This window comes from Melospiza melodia, chromosome 12, assembly GCF_035770615.1.
Source record: "Melospiza melodia melodia isolate bMelMel2 chromosome 12, bMelMel2.pri, whole genome shotgun sequence".
Classification (NCBI taxonomy): Eukaryota; Metazoa; Chordata; class Aves; order Passeriformes; family Passerellidae; genus Melospiza; species Melospiza melodia.
The window spans coordinates 24,393,732-24,407,761 of record NC_086205.1 but is presented as its reverse complement, the minus strand read 5'-3'; the positions used below and the strand labels follow the sequence as shown (position 1 = coordinate 24,407,761).

The 14,030-nt window shown below is 45.7% G+C and overlaps 1 protein-coding gene across 1 annotated transcript; it reads left to right on the top strand.

Moving 5' to 3' along the window:
• The first annotated feature begins 3,390 nt into the window (after positions 1-3,390).
• CLDN11 (claudin 11) lies at positions 3,391-13,581 on the top strand. The gene is made up of 3 exons (XM_063167335.1): positions 3,391-3,703; positions 6,255-6,419; positions 12,405-13,581. The coding sequence occupies exons 1-3, from the start codon at positions 3,478-3,480 to the stop codon at positions 12,635-12,637; spliced, it is 624 nt and encodes a 207-aa protein (XP_063023405.1). The 5' UTR covers positions 3,391-3,477; the 3' UTR covers positions 12,638-13,581.
• Positions 13,582-14,030: the final 449 nt, after the last annotated feature.

Below are 14,030 nucleotides of genomic sequence, written 5' to 3'. Positions count from 1 at the left end.
CACTTGTCTCTGTTGTATTTTTGAGCATTGACTTCTAAACTTGGCTCTTTTGAGGTGTTTAACTCTCTGCTTTTCTAAGGACAGAGCCTTCCTTGCTTTGATTACAGTAAATTAAAATCAGATTACACCAAAACTTGTTAGAGCTCCCACAGCCTGCAGCAGGTCCCCAGTTCTCTAAAAGGTATTTTAAACAAAATCTACAAGATCAAAGCCATCCCTCCCCATGGATCCACTATCTAAAGCTCTTAAGATTCTGTAAAAGTATTGGCACCAAGCTTTTTATGTATCTTGGCATAAATTTGGTGTTTATACCTGAAAATAGAACTCCTTGCATACTTGGCAAGTTCTCTGGTGCCCAGCTTTGTTGCTGCTTGACTGCTCAAGCAATGTGTGAGTTGTTCACAACTCTCTTCCATAGCTCAATAATAAATGAGATTAAAAACACACATTGCCAGATCAAATGCTGAGATTATCCAAAGTTAAAATCAGAAATGAGAATTTTACTCTATTTGCTGAAAAAATAAGTTTCTGCTGATGGTGAGTGACTCTCAGGAGTTCTTAATTTCTGTAAACCATGTGATTTTATTACCTTAACTTTTGCTACAAATATTTTGGAGATTTTCTGGGGGATTTTATTCATACTGAGAAGATTTTCTTGAAGAATAAGAAGGCACATTCACACACCTTTTGGTATTTTTTCTTCCCCTCAAATCAGTGCAAAATTACTTTATCCTTGTATTAAGGAACTGCTCTCCCATATAGGAAATCCTGGTGATGTTTCAGATAACTGCAAACCTGTATTTTACAGATAAAGAGAGAAAAGGGCAGTATGAACCAGGATAAAGATGAAAATTACAATGATGAGCTCAGCCTTCAGTATAGGACAAAATTAAGAACTGACTGTACCACTTAAACTTCTTTATTTCTGCATCCCATATTGCTTTTGTATACCGCTGTATTTCCAAACAGGGAAGAAACAATGAGGCTGAAAATGTAAAGAAAAGTTCAAGGTGAGTCATTTGGATGAGAAAGCCCTGGGTGTTGATAGCTTGGGTAGCTGTGACTAATTGCAACGCCTGTCTTTTGTCAGAGAGAACAATGCAGATCAAAGAAAAGCTCTGGGAGTGAAGGGTATGAAGATTGATTTTTAGGGAGCTCACACTGTTGCTGGAATAAATGCCTGTTTAACACTTGCTTTTAAAAAGGCATCTTTTGAAACTATTGCCCAAAGTGTATAAGTTTATTTGGCATATAGCTGGCAAGTCATTCTTGTTCCTTCTTTTATTGATCTTGTAAATCATTGTCCACTTGCCTTGTATGAACTTAAATTCACTTAACTGTTGGTGATGTGATTTATAACACTGACAAAATGGTAAATGGCTCCTGTCTTTATTGACATTAATGAAATAATTCACACCATGCCCTGTGGGCACCAGCTCGAGTTCTGTTGAGCAGTGCTGGTTACCAAAGTGTCAGATTTACTCCTTGCACACTTCTTGATAAATACATTTGTGAAGGAAAACATGGAGTTAAGAAGTTTTGTGGTTAAGGAAACCAAAAATGTAGGAGACTGAATTACAGAAGGGTGTATATGCCAATGAATACCTTGCAGCATTTAAAAAATACTTATATTGTGCATTAGGATGGATGTGCCTGCACTATCACTGTGTAAATGATTCCAAACCTCAGCTTTGGGGTGAAATCTCTCATCTCCCTTTGAATTCAGGAGGTGACACATGGTCTGTCCAATGCAATTGCTCAGCCCAAGAAGTGGAACAGCATCACTTACAACCAAGAGATTATAAGTTTATCTCCTGAATAATAAATAAGAAGGAATATTTTTTAGGGGAAGATTAAATCCATCTAGAATGGAGCCCTAGATGACATAAATTTGTGTTTGGATATCAGTAACAGCACACTCCCCCTGAGGTGGGTGCAGTAGAAGAATAAGCCATGCAGGAAGGTGGAATCACCTCAGGAAATTTCATGGAAGGCCAGCTGGCAGCTTGGCTTCACAGAAATACCATAAACCAGGAATAGAAACCCAAGGAGTAATCAACAATATGAAACAAATGTGAAAACAGCAATTAAATTTATATTTCTTAGAAAAGCTTCTCTTGAAAAAGAATTTTCAACTATACTGGTAGTGCTCCAGTGTTCAGATGAAGCTTTGACAGAAAACTGTGACCTCATGTCCTTGAATTTTGGATCTAAGGAGCAGGTGACAAATGACAGGATGCTCTTGTGCTTTTCTTCTTAGTTGTAAAAGAATGGCAAAAAACACCCTCGGGTGAGGAGCAGGATATATTTCATTCCTAGCACTTTAAACTCGGAGTGGCGTTTCCCGTATTTCTGTCTCGCTGACAGCTCTGGGAGTGAATGGAATTCATTGTTGTGTCACTTTCCCGTCCCCGTTCCTGCCCGTGCACCGCAGACAGCTCTCCACTAGTGGTCTCTCCAGGCATGCAGCATCCGCCTGGTTCCAACCTTCCCTTCCCAAAACCAGCAGCGCTGGAGGAGGACACACAGCCAGGAAATATCCTCAGGGATGTGTTGGCACGGGAGAACATTCGTATGTGCTGTGAAAATACAGAGCGAATAACTAGGAAAGTGTCCTGGCCCCCTGTTTCCCGTGATGCAGAACAGGAAGATGTGAAGTTTCTCCACCTCTGACATTTTAAGCGGGCTGCTCCTGTTTTATCAAATGTACTAAAATTCATGTAGTCAATTTACTCAGACTAAAAGTCTGAGTTAAAAGCTGCTAGTTTTAATTTGGGGATTCAAAAAGGGACTGTGGTGCTGGTAAACATGTATTTAATATTCAGTGAGAGTTAGCTAATAGTTCTGAAAGCCCAGGCACAGCAGAGAAAGCAGTGGTGGATCTTTTATATTTTTACAGTTCCTGGAAACATCAGGAAAGACTCAGGACTGGTTTTGTCCTTTCCTGCAGCTGTGCTGGTGGCTTTGATGAGGTGATCAATTCCACCTCTTGAGTAACTCTGTCCACCACATTTCTCCCCTTACTTTTCCATGAGGATGTACTAGTGCGACTATTAAAGTTTGCTGGCAAACACTACCTTAATTTTTTTCCCCTCTCTGCTAAATTTCGAATATTCGGGCTGTTATTTTGCATTTGAACAAACCCCTCCGGCTCGTTTCTCAGGCACGCTTGGGTGCGATCGTGCATCTCCTCCTCCGCACACTCCCCTTCCCCTCGGACGGACGCTCCGGATGCTCTGGCAGAAGTTGGGGCTCCCCCCTGGCTCCTCCCCTGCGCCGTGGGGCTGGAGGCAGCTCTGACCCCTCCCAGGGAGGGAGCTGGGCAGAGGCAGCCGGGTGTTTGCGGCAGAGCCCGACCAGGGACCTGCTCCTGCCCGTCCCGTCCCATCCTGCCGCTGCAGCAGCCGCGACCTCGCCGGGCGGCTCCGCTGACCCCCGTGGGTTCTGTGCTGTCGCTGTCCCCAGCACGGCACGGAGATGGTGGCCACCTGCCTGCACCTGGCCGGATTTGTCTGCAGCTTCGTGGGGTGGATCGGGGTGGTTGTGGCCACGGCCACCAACGACTGGGTGGTGACCTGCGGCTACACCATCACCACCTGCAGGAAAATGGATGAGCTGGGATCCAAGGGGCTGTGGGCAGACTGTGTCATGGCAACAGGTCTCTACCACTGCAAGCCCCTCGTGGACATCCTCATACTGCCGGGTGAGTGTGTGCCATCCTCCCCTTCCCACCCCGAGTGAGGGCTGAAGCCTTGCCCAGAGCAGCACAGGTGATGGGGAACCTCCTCCAGCTTCCTCAGCACAGGAGATGGTCCATTAAATACTAAAGAAGTTAAATGATAGCTCTTAACATGGTTCTCATTGATTTACACCTGGTTTTAATCGTAGCCGGGTCTCGTGCTTTCTGTGGCTGCTAAAATCCAGTTAATGTTTGTTTAATCATTGCTCTTAGTAAAATCTCACTGCTCCTCTCACATCTTGTCTGTGGATTGCACTGCAAAACATACAGAGCACACTGAGGTGTAATAGAGCACTTCAAGGGGATGGTGAACTATTACAAATGTTAAGGTTTGATTCCTTAAAGTGGTTTGGAGCGTAATGAATCTTTCAGCATCTATTATTAATGCTGCTATGGCTTTTAATCTTTCAGAAGATCATCATTAGTCTTGATGGTCTTGTGCTTCCCACAGATTCTGAGGCAAGACAGAACTTTCACACAGCAAACGGATGTAACTACATTTAACGTGATATTTTTTAATGATATAGTAACTTTCATCTAGATTAATGAAAAGCAAAAATTAAGCAAGGTGTTTAATCAGCATTAATCCATCTTTTGGGCTAATTAAACCTGCCAAAGTCTTGTGAGGTCTGGTCCTTGTAAGTTTGGTTTGTGGCCTTGCCAGTTTCAACCACTGTTCACTCTGTAGCACTTCATTCCGCTGTGTTTTAGATTGCAACTCCTCTATCATGTCAAAGGTGCCTCTCAAAGCTGACAGGGCAGAAATGACCATTCCTTGTCATTTTCTTTCATGTTTCTTTGTTTACTGGTTTAAATTGTTGTGAAGACAATTTTATAAGAGGTTAAAAGGATAATTCCTGAATTTCTCTCTGTTACAGAGCTTGGTCTGTGGCGCACAGTGCTTAGGAATGTTGAGTCTCTCATTCTCCCCTTCTCTGTCTGTACTTTTATTTTAGTAAGTTTGCCTTCCTTACTGCTACTGTTGTTAAATCTGATCCAGCAGAGAATATAGAGGAAGGTTTTGCCCCAAAGAAACATAAGTGAATACAACTGAATAAATGAGTGAATGGGTCCTGCAGTAGCAGAGAGCAAAGCTTCCCTCAAGCAGAAGCAAATCACAAACCAAGATGTTTCTGCTTGTAGCCTATTTGAGACCCATGGCTTGACATGAGAGGGAAATTTATCCTGGTGTGACCAATAGCTGAAATACATTTAGAGCCTTTCTTTGTCTAAGTCAAGTCTTTAAAATGAATTGGTTTTATTCTCATTTACTTGGGATTGATTGCACAGAATCTACACTGGGTACAGCCATCTCCTTTGTTAGGGTCTGCTTTTATGCCCCGAATGCCTCAGGTAACAATTTTTTTAAGCTTCCTCTTGAAAAAACATAAGGAGATCTTCAATACACACAGTTCAATACACTAGTTCTGCATTTCCAGAAACAGGAAAATCCTCTTTCCTGGGGTTGTACCTGTGAGTCAGTGGGATGTGCTCAAGGCCCCTCTTTGCTGGTGTTGGTTGAAGCATCTTGGAATTCCGTGTCTGCATCTGACAGCTTCTTTTTGCTAGTAAGAAGGGACAGAGACCCAGCACACTCACTTGCTGAGACTGTCCTGAAAAGTGGGGGAGGTCACCAAGCACTGGGGCAAACCTGGCATTTGTCCTTTTTCATTTTGCATGCTAATAATGACCTGGTATTATTTACTCATATGCAATTTTTGTATAGTATATATACATTACATATAAATGATATATATTTAAATTTATATATGCAGATAGTATATAAATATTTTTTAAATCACATATTATGATACATAGACCCTCCCAGAGGCAGAAAGGTCATGGTCCTGCCCAGCACCCCCACAGCCCCTGGTCCTTGTTGTTTTCAGTTGCCTTGTGCACAGGGACAGGTAAGGGAGGAATGGGAGCTCCTGGGGTGCCATGCTGAGGTATGGCTGTGGGTGAGGAGTGTCCCTCCTCTTCCTCCTCCTCCTCCTCCTCCCAGGTCAACAGTGCTCATTGCCTTGGGGCAGCTGCTGGCAGCATCCCACGGACCTTCAGTGTCCGTAGTGGGTCTACAACTATTCAGCCCTCTGAATGACGGGAGAGTCTTTGAGGCTTTAAATTACTGTTGTTTTATTTGGAAGATTTTAAACTCTTGTTCTTTAATCAAACTGTCACCATGGAAAGATATAGGGAAACTCCCTCCTAGAGGAAATTTCTGCTACTTTCCCTTCCTGTATTTTCCAGCTCCATGGTTTCTCAGTGTCTCTCTGGGAAGAGCTTGTGTTTCCCAGGCAGTGCTGTTTGTTTGTTGGGAAACTGTGAGCCTGCACATCCCATGTCCACGCACTCCTCACTGCCCTGTGCCTGGTGAACATTTACTCTTTACTCAGGCATGAACCCATTTCCCATACTCCGTGCACGTCTTGGGCTCTAACCAAACAGGAGCTTTCCTCCAAAGTCTCCTTTTCTAGTGCCAAATAACAAAATCCTCCTCCTTGCCTTGCTGCAGGGTATGTCCAAGCATGTCGAGCGCTGATGATCGCGGCCTCCGTCCTGGGCCTGCCTGCCATCTTCCTGCTGATCACGGTGCTGCCCTGCATCCGCATGGGCCACGAGCCCGGGGCGGCCAAGTACCGGCGCTCCCAGCTGGGAGGGATCCTCATCATCCTCCTGGGTAAGGCACCTGCCAAGCTGAGGGGCTGCAGCCCATCCCCTGTGGGCTGGTGGGGTGCGTTCTCCTGGGAGGGTTTGTGCTGGGCTGGGCCTGGAGCTCTCCAGCATGGCTGCAGCCTGTGGGTGGGCAAAAGGCAGGGACAGGAGTGGGAGGACAAGGAGAGGAGGCAGGGATGAAGCAGGGTTAGAGGGAATCCCTCTGTCTTTGCCTCTGTGAATCCCTCTGTCTTTGCCTCTGTGGATCTCTGTCCTTCCCTCATGGAGTCCTCAAGCACGACTTCTCCCGAGGGCCATTGCACACTGGCAGTGCCTGCAGGCAATGGATCATCCTGGTTCACTGTGGAAGTGATTTTTTGGGAAAAGGTCTGAACTTCCAAGCTACTTATAGGGAAGGCAGAGCCTCCAAATTTTCCCTGGAAATCCACGGACAGTAAGCTGAGGCATGTGGGAATTGCTTACTGAATGGGGCTGGTGCTGTGGCCTCCACAGGGGAAGGAGCGTGGAGGTGGCACAGACATGGGAAGAGGGATGGCACTGGCATGGGGAGAGGACTGGCATTCCCTCTGTGGTGGCACAGAAAGTGGAGGTGGCGCAGACATGGGAAGATGGGACTGGCATGCCCTCTGTGGTGGCACAGAGCATGGAGGTGGCACAGACATAGGAGGAGGGATGGCACTGGCACGGGGAGAGGACTGGCATTCCCTCTGTGCCTCCCAGCCCCCTCTGGCCAGCCTCCCCCTTGGCTTCCAAGCTCCCCTGGGAATTTCTTCCCGTCCTTGGTGCTTGTGGAGGAGATTGTTTTGAGCAGCACAGACTGTGGAGCTCATTGTCCCCCATGCAGCACCTGCATGTTCTTGAGGCCTCGTCATCTCAGCACCAGCCTGCGGGGCCTTGTTTTCACCCGTCTGTGGCAGAGGAGGAGGGGAGAGGCAAAGTGACCTCTTTGTGTGGCTCTGCTGCTCGCTGGCAGCCAGCACTGACATCATGCCCGTCTTCTTTCTTCTTCTCCTTCTTTTTTTTTCAAGTGGGCACTGAATATAGCTGTGCACTCAGAAGGGCTGTCCTCTGGATGCTCCTTCCATGCAGGTCAGCCCTCCTCCATCACCTTGGGGTTAGCACAAATTCATACATCCCAAATCTGAGGGATTGAGTCCAAGAGGCCCTATAGGTGCCTGTGGAGTTTAAGAGCACATCTAGAAGTCCTAACATCAGCTTTATAGGGCGGGTCTAGGACACCCCAATCATGAACAGCCATGTTGGAATGTGATCTTCATCCCTGCCCTGGAACCTTGAGTCATTTATTTGGGCTTGGGGAAGTGAAGGAGAAGGTGAAGGTTTTCTGCCCGTGAATGAAATTTTAGTGCCAGAGTAGTCTTCTCTGGTGGATTTGCCCTGCCCAGCAGAGCTGCACTTTGCCACAAAAGCCACAAGATTTTGGTTCCAGTCGAGGAGAGCTGTGCTGCAGGTCAGCCCTGCTTGCGTGGCTGCCGGTGTGGAGGCAGGAGGACTGTCCCTGAAAATCCCAAAGGGCAGAAGGATGACAGGATCAGCTCACAGATGACAAATTGCAGTGCCAGTGTTGGGTATCACTGTGTTAGAACAAGTGAAATCCTTTATGCTGCAGTGTCCCACCAGGGTCTGGTGTCTGGTGTGCCATGATCCCACCCCAGTCATGCTGCAGTGGGACACCAGGGAGGAGAGCAGATGTGAGGGGGTGATGGAGAGTTGTGGTGCTCTATAAACCAGGCTGCCCTTTGCCTCAGAACGCCGTTTTCCAACTAGGTAAATCTGTGAGGAAAGGAAGTGTGAGAGATCACATCTCTCGCATTTGTGTCATGGAGACATTGGCAGACAAATGATCTTTGGGTCAGATTTGGACCACATCTTATTGATTTTCATCCCTGTGAGCTCTGAAGCACCTACAGGTGAATGATTTACTGGTGTCACTGATGCCCTGAATGGTCTGGGCTGGGATCAGCAGCCTGGTCACAATGTTTTAGTCACAATTACAATAATGCTCTTTTTGTCAGATCACAAATGAAGAATAAATAAGCTTATTTTGCTCCTAGGTTACTTTTTCTAAAAAAAAGAAAGAGCAAACCAACCCACATTTATATTTACAAAGCCCATTTTTTTCCAGGCTCATCAGCAAGACAGTCCCTTTGGAAGAAGAATAATGTACAGAGCTTAGGACTTTGACATTATTTAAGCTGATTAATGATCTGTTTGCTGCAAGATGAGGTGTCACCATTCCAGAGCATTTAACAAGCATGGATCAGGCTCTGAAAGATACAATGTTGAGTTAAAATCCATTATATTCTAGAAGTAACATGCCCGGGACTGTTTTTATTCACCCTCCAGCCGCTGAACTCTCACTCATGGTTTCCACAAACTCACAGGCTCCAGACTTTTCCTCTTAGGGGAGAGCAACACCCAGAGCTCTGGTTAAAAGAAAATGGTCCCCAAAACACTCCCTAATGCAGCAGAAATAGAGAGTGGGGATGCAAACAGGGGAGTTGGCCCCAAAGCAAAATTTACTTGCTGCTCAGGGAAGGGATGTCAGTTTGTCACTGAGATTTGGTATAAGGGAAAACGGGGATTGAAACAAAGCTCAAAGCCAAAAAGAAAAAAAAAAAATATATATATATATAAAGAGCTGAAAAGTTGCCAGGAAAACAATGGGCTCAGATATTCCATTGATTTTTTCTGTCCACTGATAATCACAGGCTGCCAGAGTCCAACCTGTGTGCACACCCTGCTATCCTGCTGCTGATGTGTTTATGGCTTTGTTTGATCCTATCTGACTGAGAGAATTGATTTATGGCTGAAAACAACCGTCAGCAGAGGCTTGCTCTGAGCTGCTATGAAAACATTTCACACGTTGGTGTTGATGGAAAAACCCTGGCCCAGCCCATGTTGTTGATACTAATTTGGAGCACCCCTTGCTGGTAACCAAGGGGGCTTTTCCCAATGGAGGAGAAGGAGTCAGACATTGGAAAATAGATTAAATATATGTTAGTGGGAATTGCTACTACAAAAGAAGCCATTGTGTACTAAATGAAGGGTGTTAATGAGTTTCTGAAGACTGCATGAGGCTTACTTGTGAAACCATAGATAAAAAGATTGCCTTGAACACAGAAAAAATATAGTATCTATTTTTTTCAACTAAATGCTTTGAAAGAGAAATCCGTGTGACTTTGAGTCAGCAATTCAGAATAGTTAAATTTAGATGTGAAATAAAATTATTCTTTCCTCTGCAAAAAGCCTTTAACTTACTGTTAAGGAATTTGGCAGGGACTCACTGTCCCTTGAGTTAGAACAATCCTGTTCCCTCTCTCCCAGCTCCCCAAGCACCTTCTGTGCTTCTTGTCTCTGTGCACGTCCTTCTGACTCCAACACATCTCTGATGTTGAGTATTGAGGGTTTCAGCTCAGCAGACTGAGCTACTGCAAATCCACAGTTAAAAAACACTTGGAAACACTGGGAGCTGGGATGTATCCCTGTGGATTCACAGCAATCTGATGGAGCAAGGACATTCATGCCATGCAGTGCTGAGAGGATTTTTTTAGGTAGAGGCAGTGGCTTTTACAAGATTGCCTACTCCAGCTGCAAAATGCAGGCAGGATTTCCACACCAAAACAGGCCTGTTTTCCCAGCTAAATTGGTCGCTCTAATATAAAATATTCCTTCTCTTTGCAGATCTTTTATTTTTCTGCTGCATTATATTGGCTACGGCAGCTCTAGAGTCTGAGGATTTCTTGTTTAGAGAGAGGCAGAGGGTGTCCCAACATTAGCACAAGAGAATGGATAACAACTTCTATCTTTTCCACGTGGACAGCCATTTTAGAACTTGAAACTTGCCCTAAAACTCCTTTTCCAATCTCTTTGGGTTTCTTGTCAAATCACCATTTTTTTTCAGCCTTCCCCTGTGGTACAAACAGAATAAAATCTGAGCCCACAGAGAGACACTGCAATTGCTGACTGTCCTTTTCCCATCTCCTCAGAGGATTTACAGCCCAACCTAATCTATGCAGGGCCATGAAGCCCAGTCCTGTTCCAGGGCATTCCTCTTGCTCAGCAGCAGGGTCACTGGCAGCTGGCAGCCTCTGAGGACAGAGAGGTCAAGTGAACCCATGCAAAGTCCTTGGCTTGTGTTTCACAGCTTTCTGCTACTGTCAGCATTAAAATAAGGTGGTTTTACATGTAGTGGGGCCACATGCACAAGAGATGCCATTGTGTGAGCATCCCTGAGAGCTCTTCTCACCCCAGTGCAAGTGTTTTCCTTGGTGCTGTCTTGTGGGGGAGGGTCTGGAGAGATAAGGCTCTTACAGTCTATAGACAAATATATATATATATATTTACTGCTGACAGAGAAAGAAAAGATGATTGTGTTTTTTCGGACAACAAAGCAGCTTTGTTCCCAGAGCCCATTAGAATGCTTTGTGGATTCCCAACTGATGCATTTTTGTTTTAAAGCCTTGGAGGTTCATGAGCTGTTTGCAGGACCACTCCACACGCAGGAGAAATGCTCTTCTCCCCTCCCTGCCTTGTCCAAAATTCCTTCCAAAGCTGCGGGGCCCTTCCTTTGAGGAGGCCCAAAATTATTTCTGGCTTTATAAGCATCCTTCAAATGTTCTTCTCTTTCCCATAAGAAAATATTTTCTCTCACAATAACTGCAGCTTTGGGGATGGGTTTTTTGCTGTACTGGCCAGGAGCTACGGTTTGTTCTCTGCTTTGACTAAACAATTTTATTTTTACTCTCAGCCCTTTCTTTTTCCCTCTTGCAACTTTAACTTTCTGACACTGCCTCCAGATACCTTTTAACACGGTCGGTGGAAATCTGTAACGCTGCCATGGTCCTGTTATTGTTTTGCTCTGATTCTCTGATAGCCACAAGGATGGAGTCCTGCACAGCTTGTCCCGGAGGCAAGTAAATATTGTCAGATTAATTCTTCTCAGATGTACAGGCCATCAAGGAGTATTGTTTTAGGACCTGCTCCTGGGAGGTGATTAACACCATCAACTCCTGTTGCCCTCGGTGCATGTGGGGACTCTGTGGGGACTGTCTCCCTGACATGCCACCTCACAGCACCACTGCAGCTGCCTCTGGCTTTTTGTGGGAAAACCCCCTATGGAATATCAAGTAAAAGGTGACGCCTGCAGTAATTTTTTGACCTGCTATAGTCCCTAGGTGGGATCCCATTTTCGCTTCTGCAGACTCCTTAGGTCCCATTTTTATTCAGTTCAGTAAATGTCAGGAGAGTCTTGCTGGGTTTGTCCCCATTGCTTGATAGAAATTTTCCACAGGGAAGTTGAATCTGTTTTCCAGAGCTGTGAGACATTTCCCTTTCCATGAAAAAACCCCATCAATGCCTAACTGCTGTTTATTTTGTTCCTGCTCATTTTCTGCTTGTATTTTATAAACCCTAATCTGTGTTAGAGTTCTGGGAGATTTTGGTGAAGTTTATGTGACCACTCAGTAGAGCCACTGCAATGATGAGGAGGGACATGGGCTGAGGACACAGCATGTGAGTCATGTGGAGATAGGGATTTAAACCAGTTCACACTGATCCACAGATTTTATTCTCTTGCTGATCCATATGGTTTTCATGGCCTCCTAATTTCTAATCTATTCCTGATTCTGCAGTTCTCCAGCACATCCATTTCAAGGATAACTCTCATTTTTCCCTCTAAAGATATTTCTAGGGAACAAATCTGTTTCCCTTCTAATAAATACATTATATTGCGTCAGGCAGCAGTTGCTTTTCCTTCTTGCTGGTGCCTGAGAGCGATGGCTGTTCTCTCTCCATCTCTCACTCCTGAAGCTCCCATGTTGCCTCCTGCTTGGAGATCTCCTACACTTAGCCCTGATGCTGCTGCTTCTGGATCCTGGGACTGGAAGGGAGCAGGGATGGGTTTCCTCTCTATCCCCCGTCCCCCACTCCAGCTCAGCACCCTAACGCTGTCCTTCCCCGCTGTCCCCAGCCATGTGCGGCGTGGTGGCCACCATCTGGTTCCCGGTGTGCGCGCACCGCGAGACCACCATCATGAGCTTCGGCTACTCGCTCTACACGGGCTGGATCGGCTCTGCCCTCTGCCTCTTCGGCGGCTGTGTCATCGTCTGCTGCTCGGGGGACGCGCAGACCTTCGGCGAGAACCGCTTCTACTACGGCTCGGGCTCCAGCTCGCCCACCCACGCCAAGAGCGCTCACGTGTAGACACCGCGGGGACGCCCCACGGCTGCCGTCGGATGCTTTGGCTGGTGGGTTCGTGCGCCCTGGGTTTGCTTCTGCTGACGCGCTGTCAGGCTCCCAGGGGGAGATTTAGAAAAGCAGCACAAATGTCTGGTAGTTTGAAGCATCATTGTCCCCGTCTCTTCCGCCCCTTTCTCTAGAAAGAAAAGCTCCAGCCAGCCCTACCTCTTGGTCCTCACCATTTTGTCCCGACCGCCTGCCCCATCTTCTTCTTGCAGCCAGGATGGTTTGGGGGTGTGGCGTGGGGTTTACGGATTTTAGTTTATCTTCTAGCTCCCCTGATTGAAGGAGAGTTTAAAGCAATAAAACAGAAAGAGAGAGACACTTTCCCATTGTTAGGAGGACTCTGACAGCTTCTCCCCCATCCTCACTGTTTGATTTCCCCCACTCAAGGTCACGGGTCTGGCACGGCTGGGGAGAGAGGATAGGGAGAAAGGCTGTCCTCTCCCACCCGGCAAATGTTTCTCTTTCGGAACAAGAGGAGGGGATTTTTCTGCCTTTCTCTGTAAATACTTTTATATGAATCTGATCATTTTAGTAACAGTGTTTCCCCCACCCCCACAGTCATCAGTATGAAGGAAACAGAACCCAAAGGTCCTAATGACATGGTAGATAACAGTGCCTTTTTAAATAGTTATAAATGACTTTGGGGGCTCTAATCCCTGCCCTCTGGTTCAGTTTCTTTTTTTTTTTCTTTTGTACAGATCAGTTACTAAAAAAAATGTATTTTTACATTTTTTTAAACTCTTTCTTTCTTCCTCTAAATTTGTGTTCTGTCTTGCCTTGTTAAAGCAGCACATTTTAACATGCAGTATAATGTACCTGTTACAATACAATTCTGGTGAGTACTGATGATGCCTTTGTACTTTCAGTGAAATACTGTACAATAAATAACAGAGTACCTGCAACCCCTGACTACATTTTTTTTCCTTCCTTCCTGTGTGTTTCCACAGCCAGTTTTTCCATGACAGGGATTGCCAATGATTTTGAAGATTTTCTTTTTTTTACAGCAGTTCGAGATGAAAAACTGCTCTGCTGTGGCATTAAATGAAGAATAATTAAAATATGAGTAATCTTCCTCTATGGGACTGTCTGTTATCTTATCCTTTGGTTCTTTCCATGCTCCCAGTAACAGCTTGTACCAGTTGTACCCACTAGTGGGTTTCTTTATATTGGGAAGAATTAGAAAGCCCCTGAAGTGGTGGAGGTGACCCTGAGCACCACAAAGTTGAGACCTCATGCTGCTGAAAGTGCTCTCAACTAAAGTAGGGGTCTGATCTGGGGTCATTGCTCTGATCAAAACTGTGTAAAATCAAGATCTAACTCTGTCCTTACCAGAGGCTGTAGCAATTTAATT

Excerpts from the sequence above, each read along its gene's own strand:
- CLDN11 (XM_063167335.1), top strand. The coding sequence starts at position 3,478 with ATGGTGGCCACCTGCCTGCACCTGGCCGGATTTGTCTGCAGCTTCGTG. Across the intron at positions 3,704-6,254 it reads GGACATCCTCATACTGCCGG|GGTATGTCCAAGCATGTCGA; the intron begins GTGAGTGTGTGC and ends GCCTTGCTGCAG. Across the intron at positions 6,420-12,404 it reads GATCCTCATCATCCTCCTGG|CCATGTGCGGCGTGGTGGCC; the intron begins GTAAGGCACCTG and ends CGCTGTCCCCAG.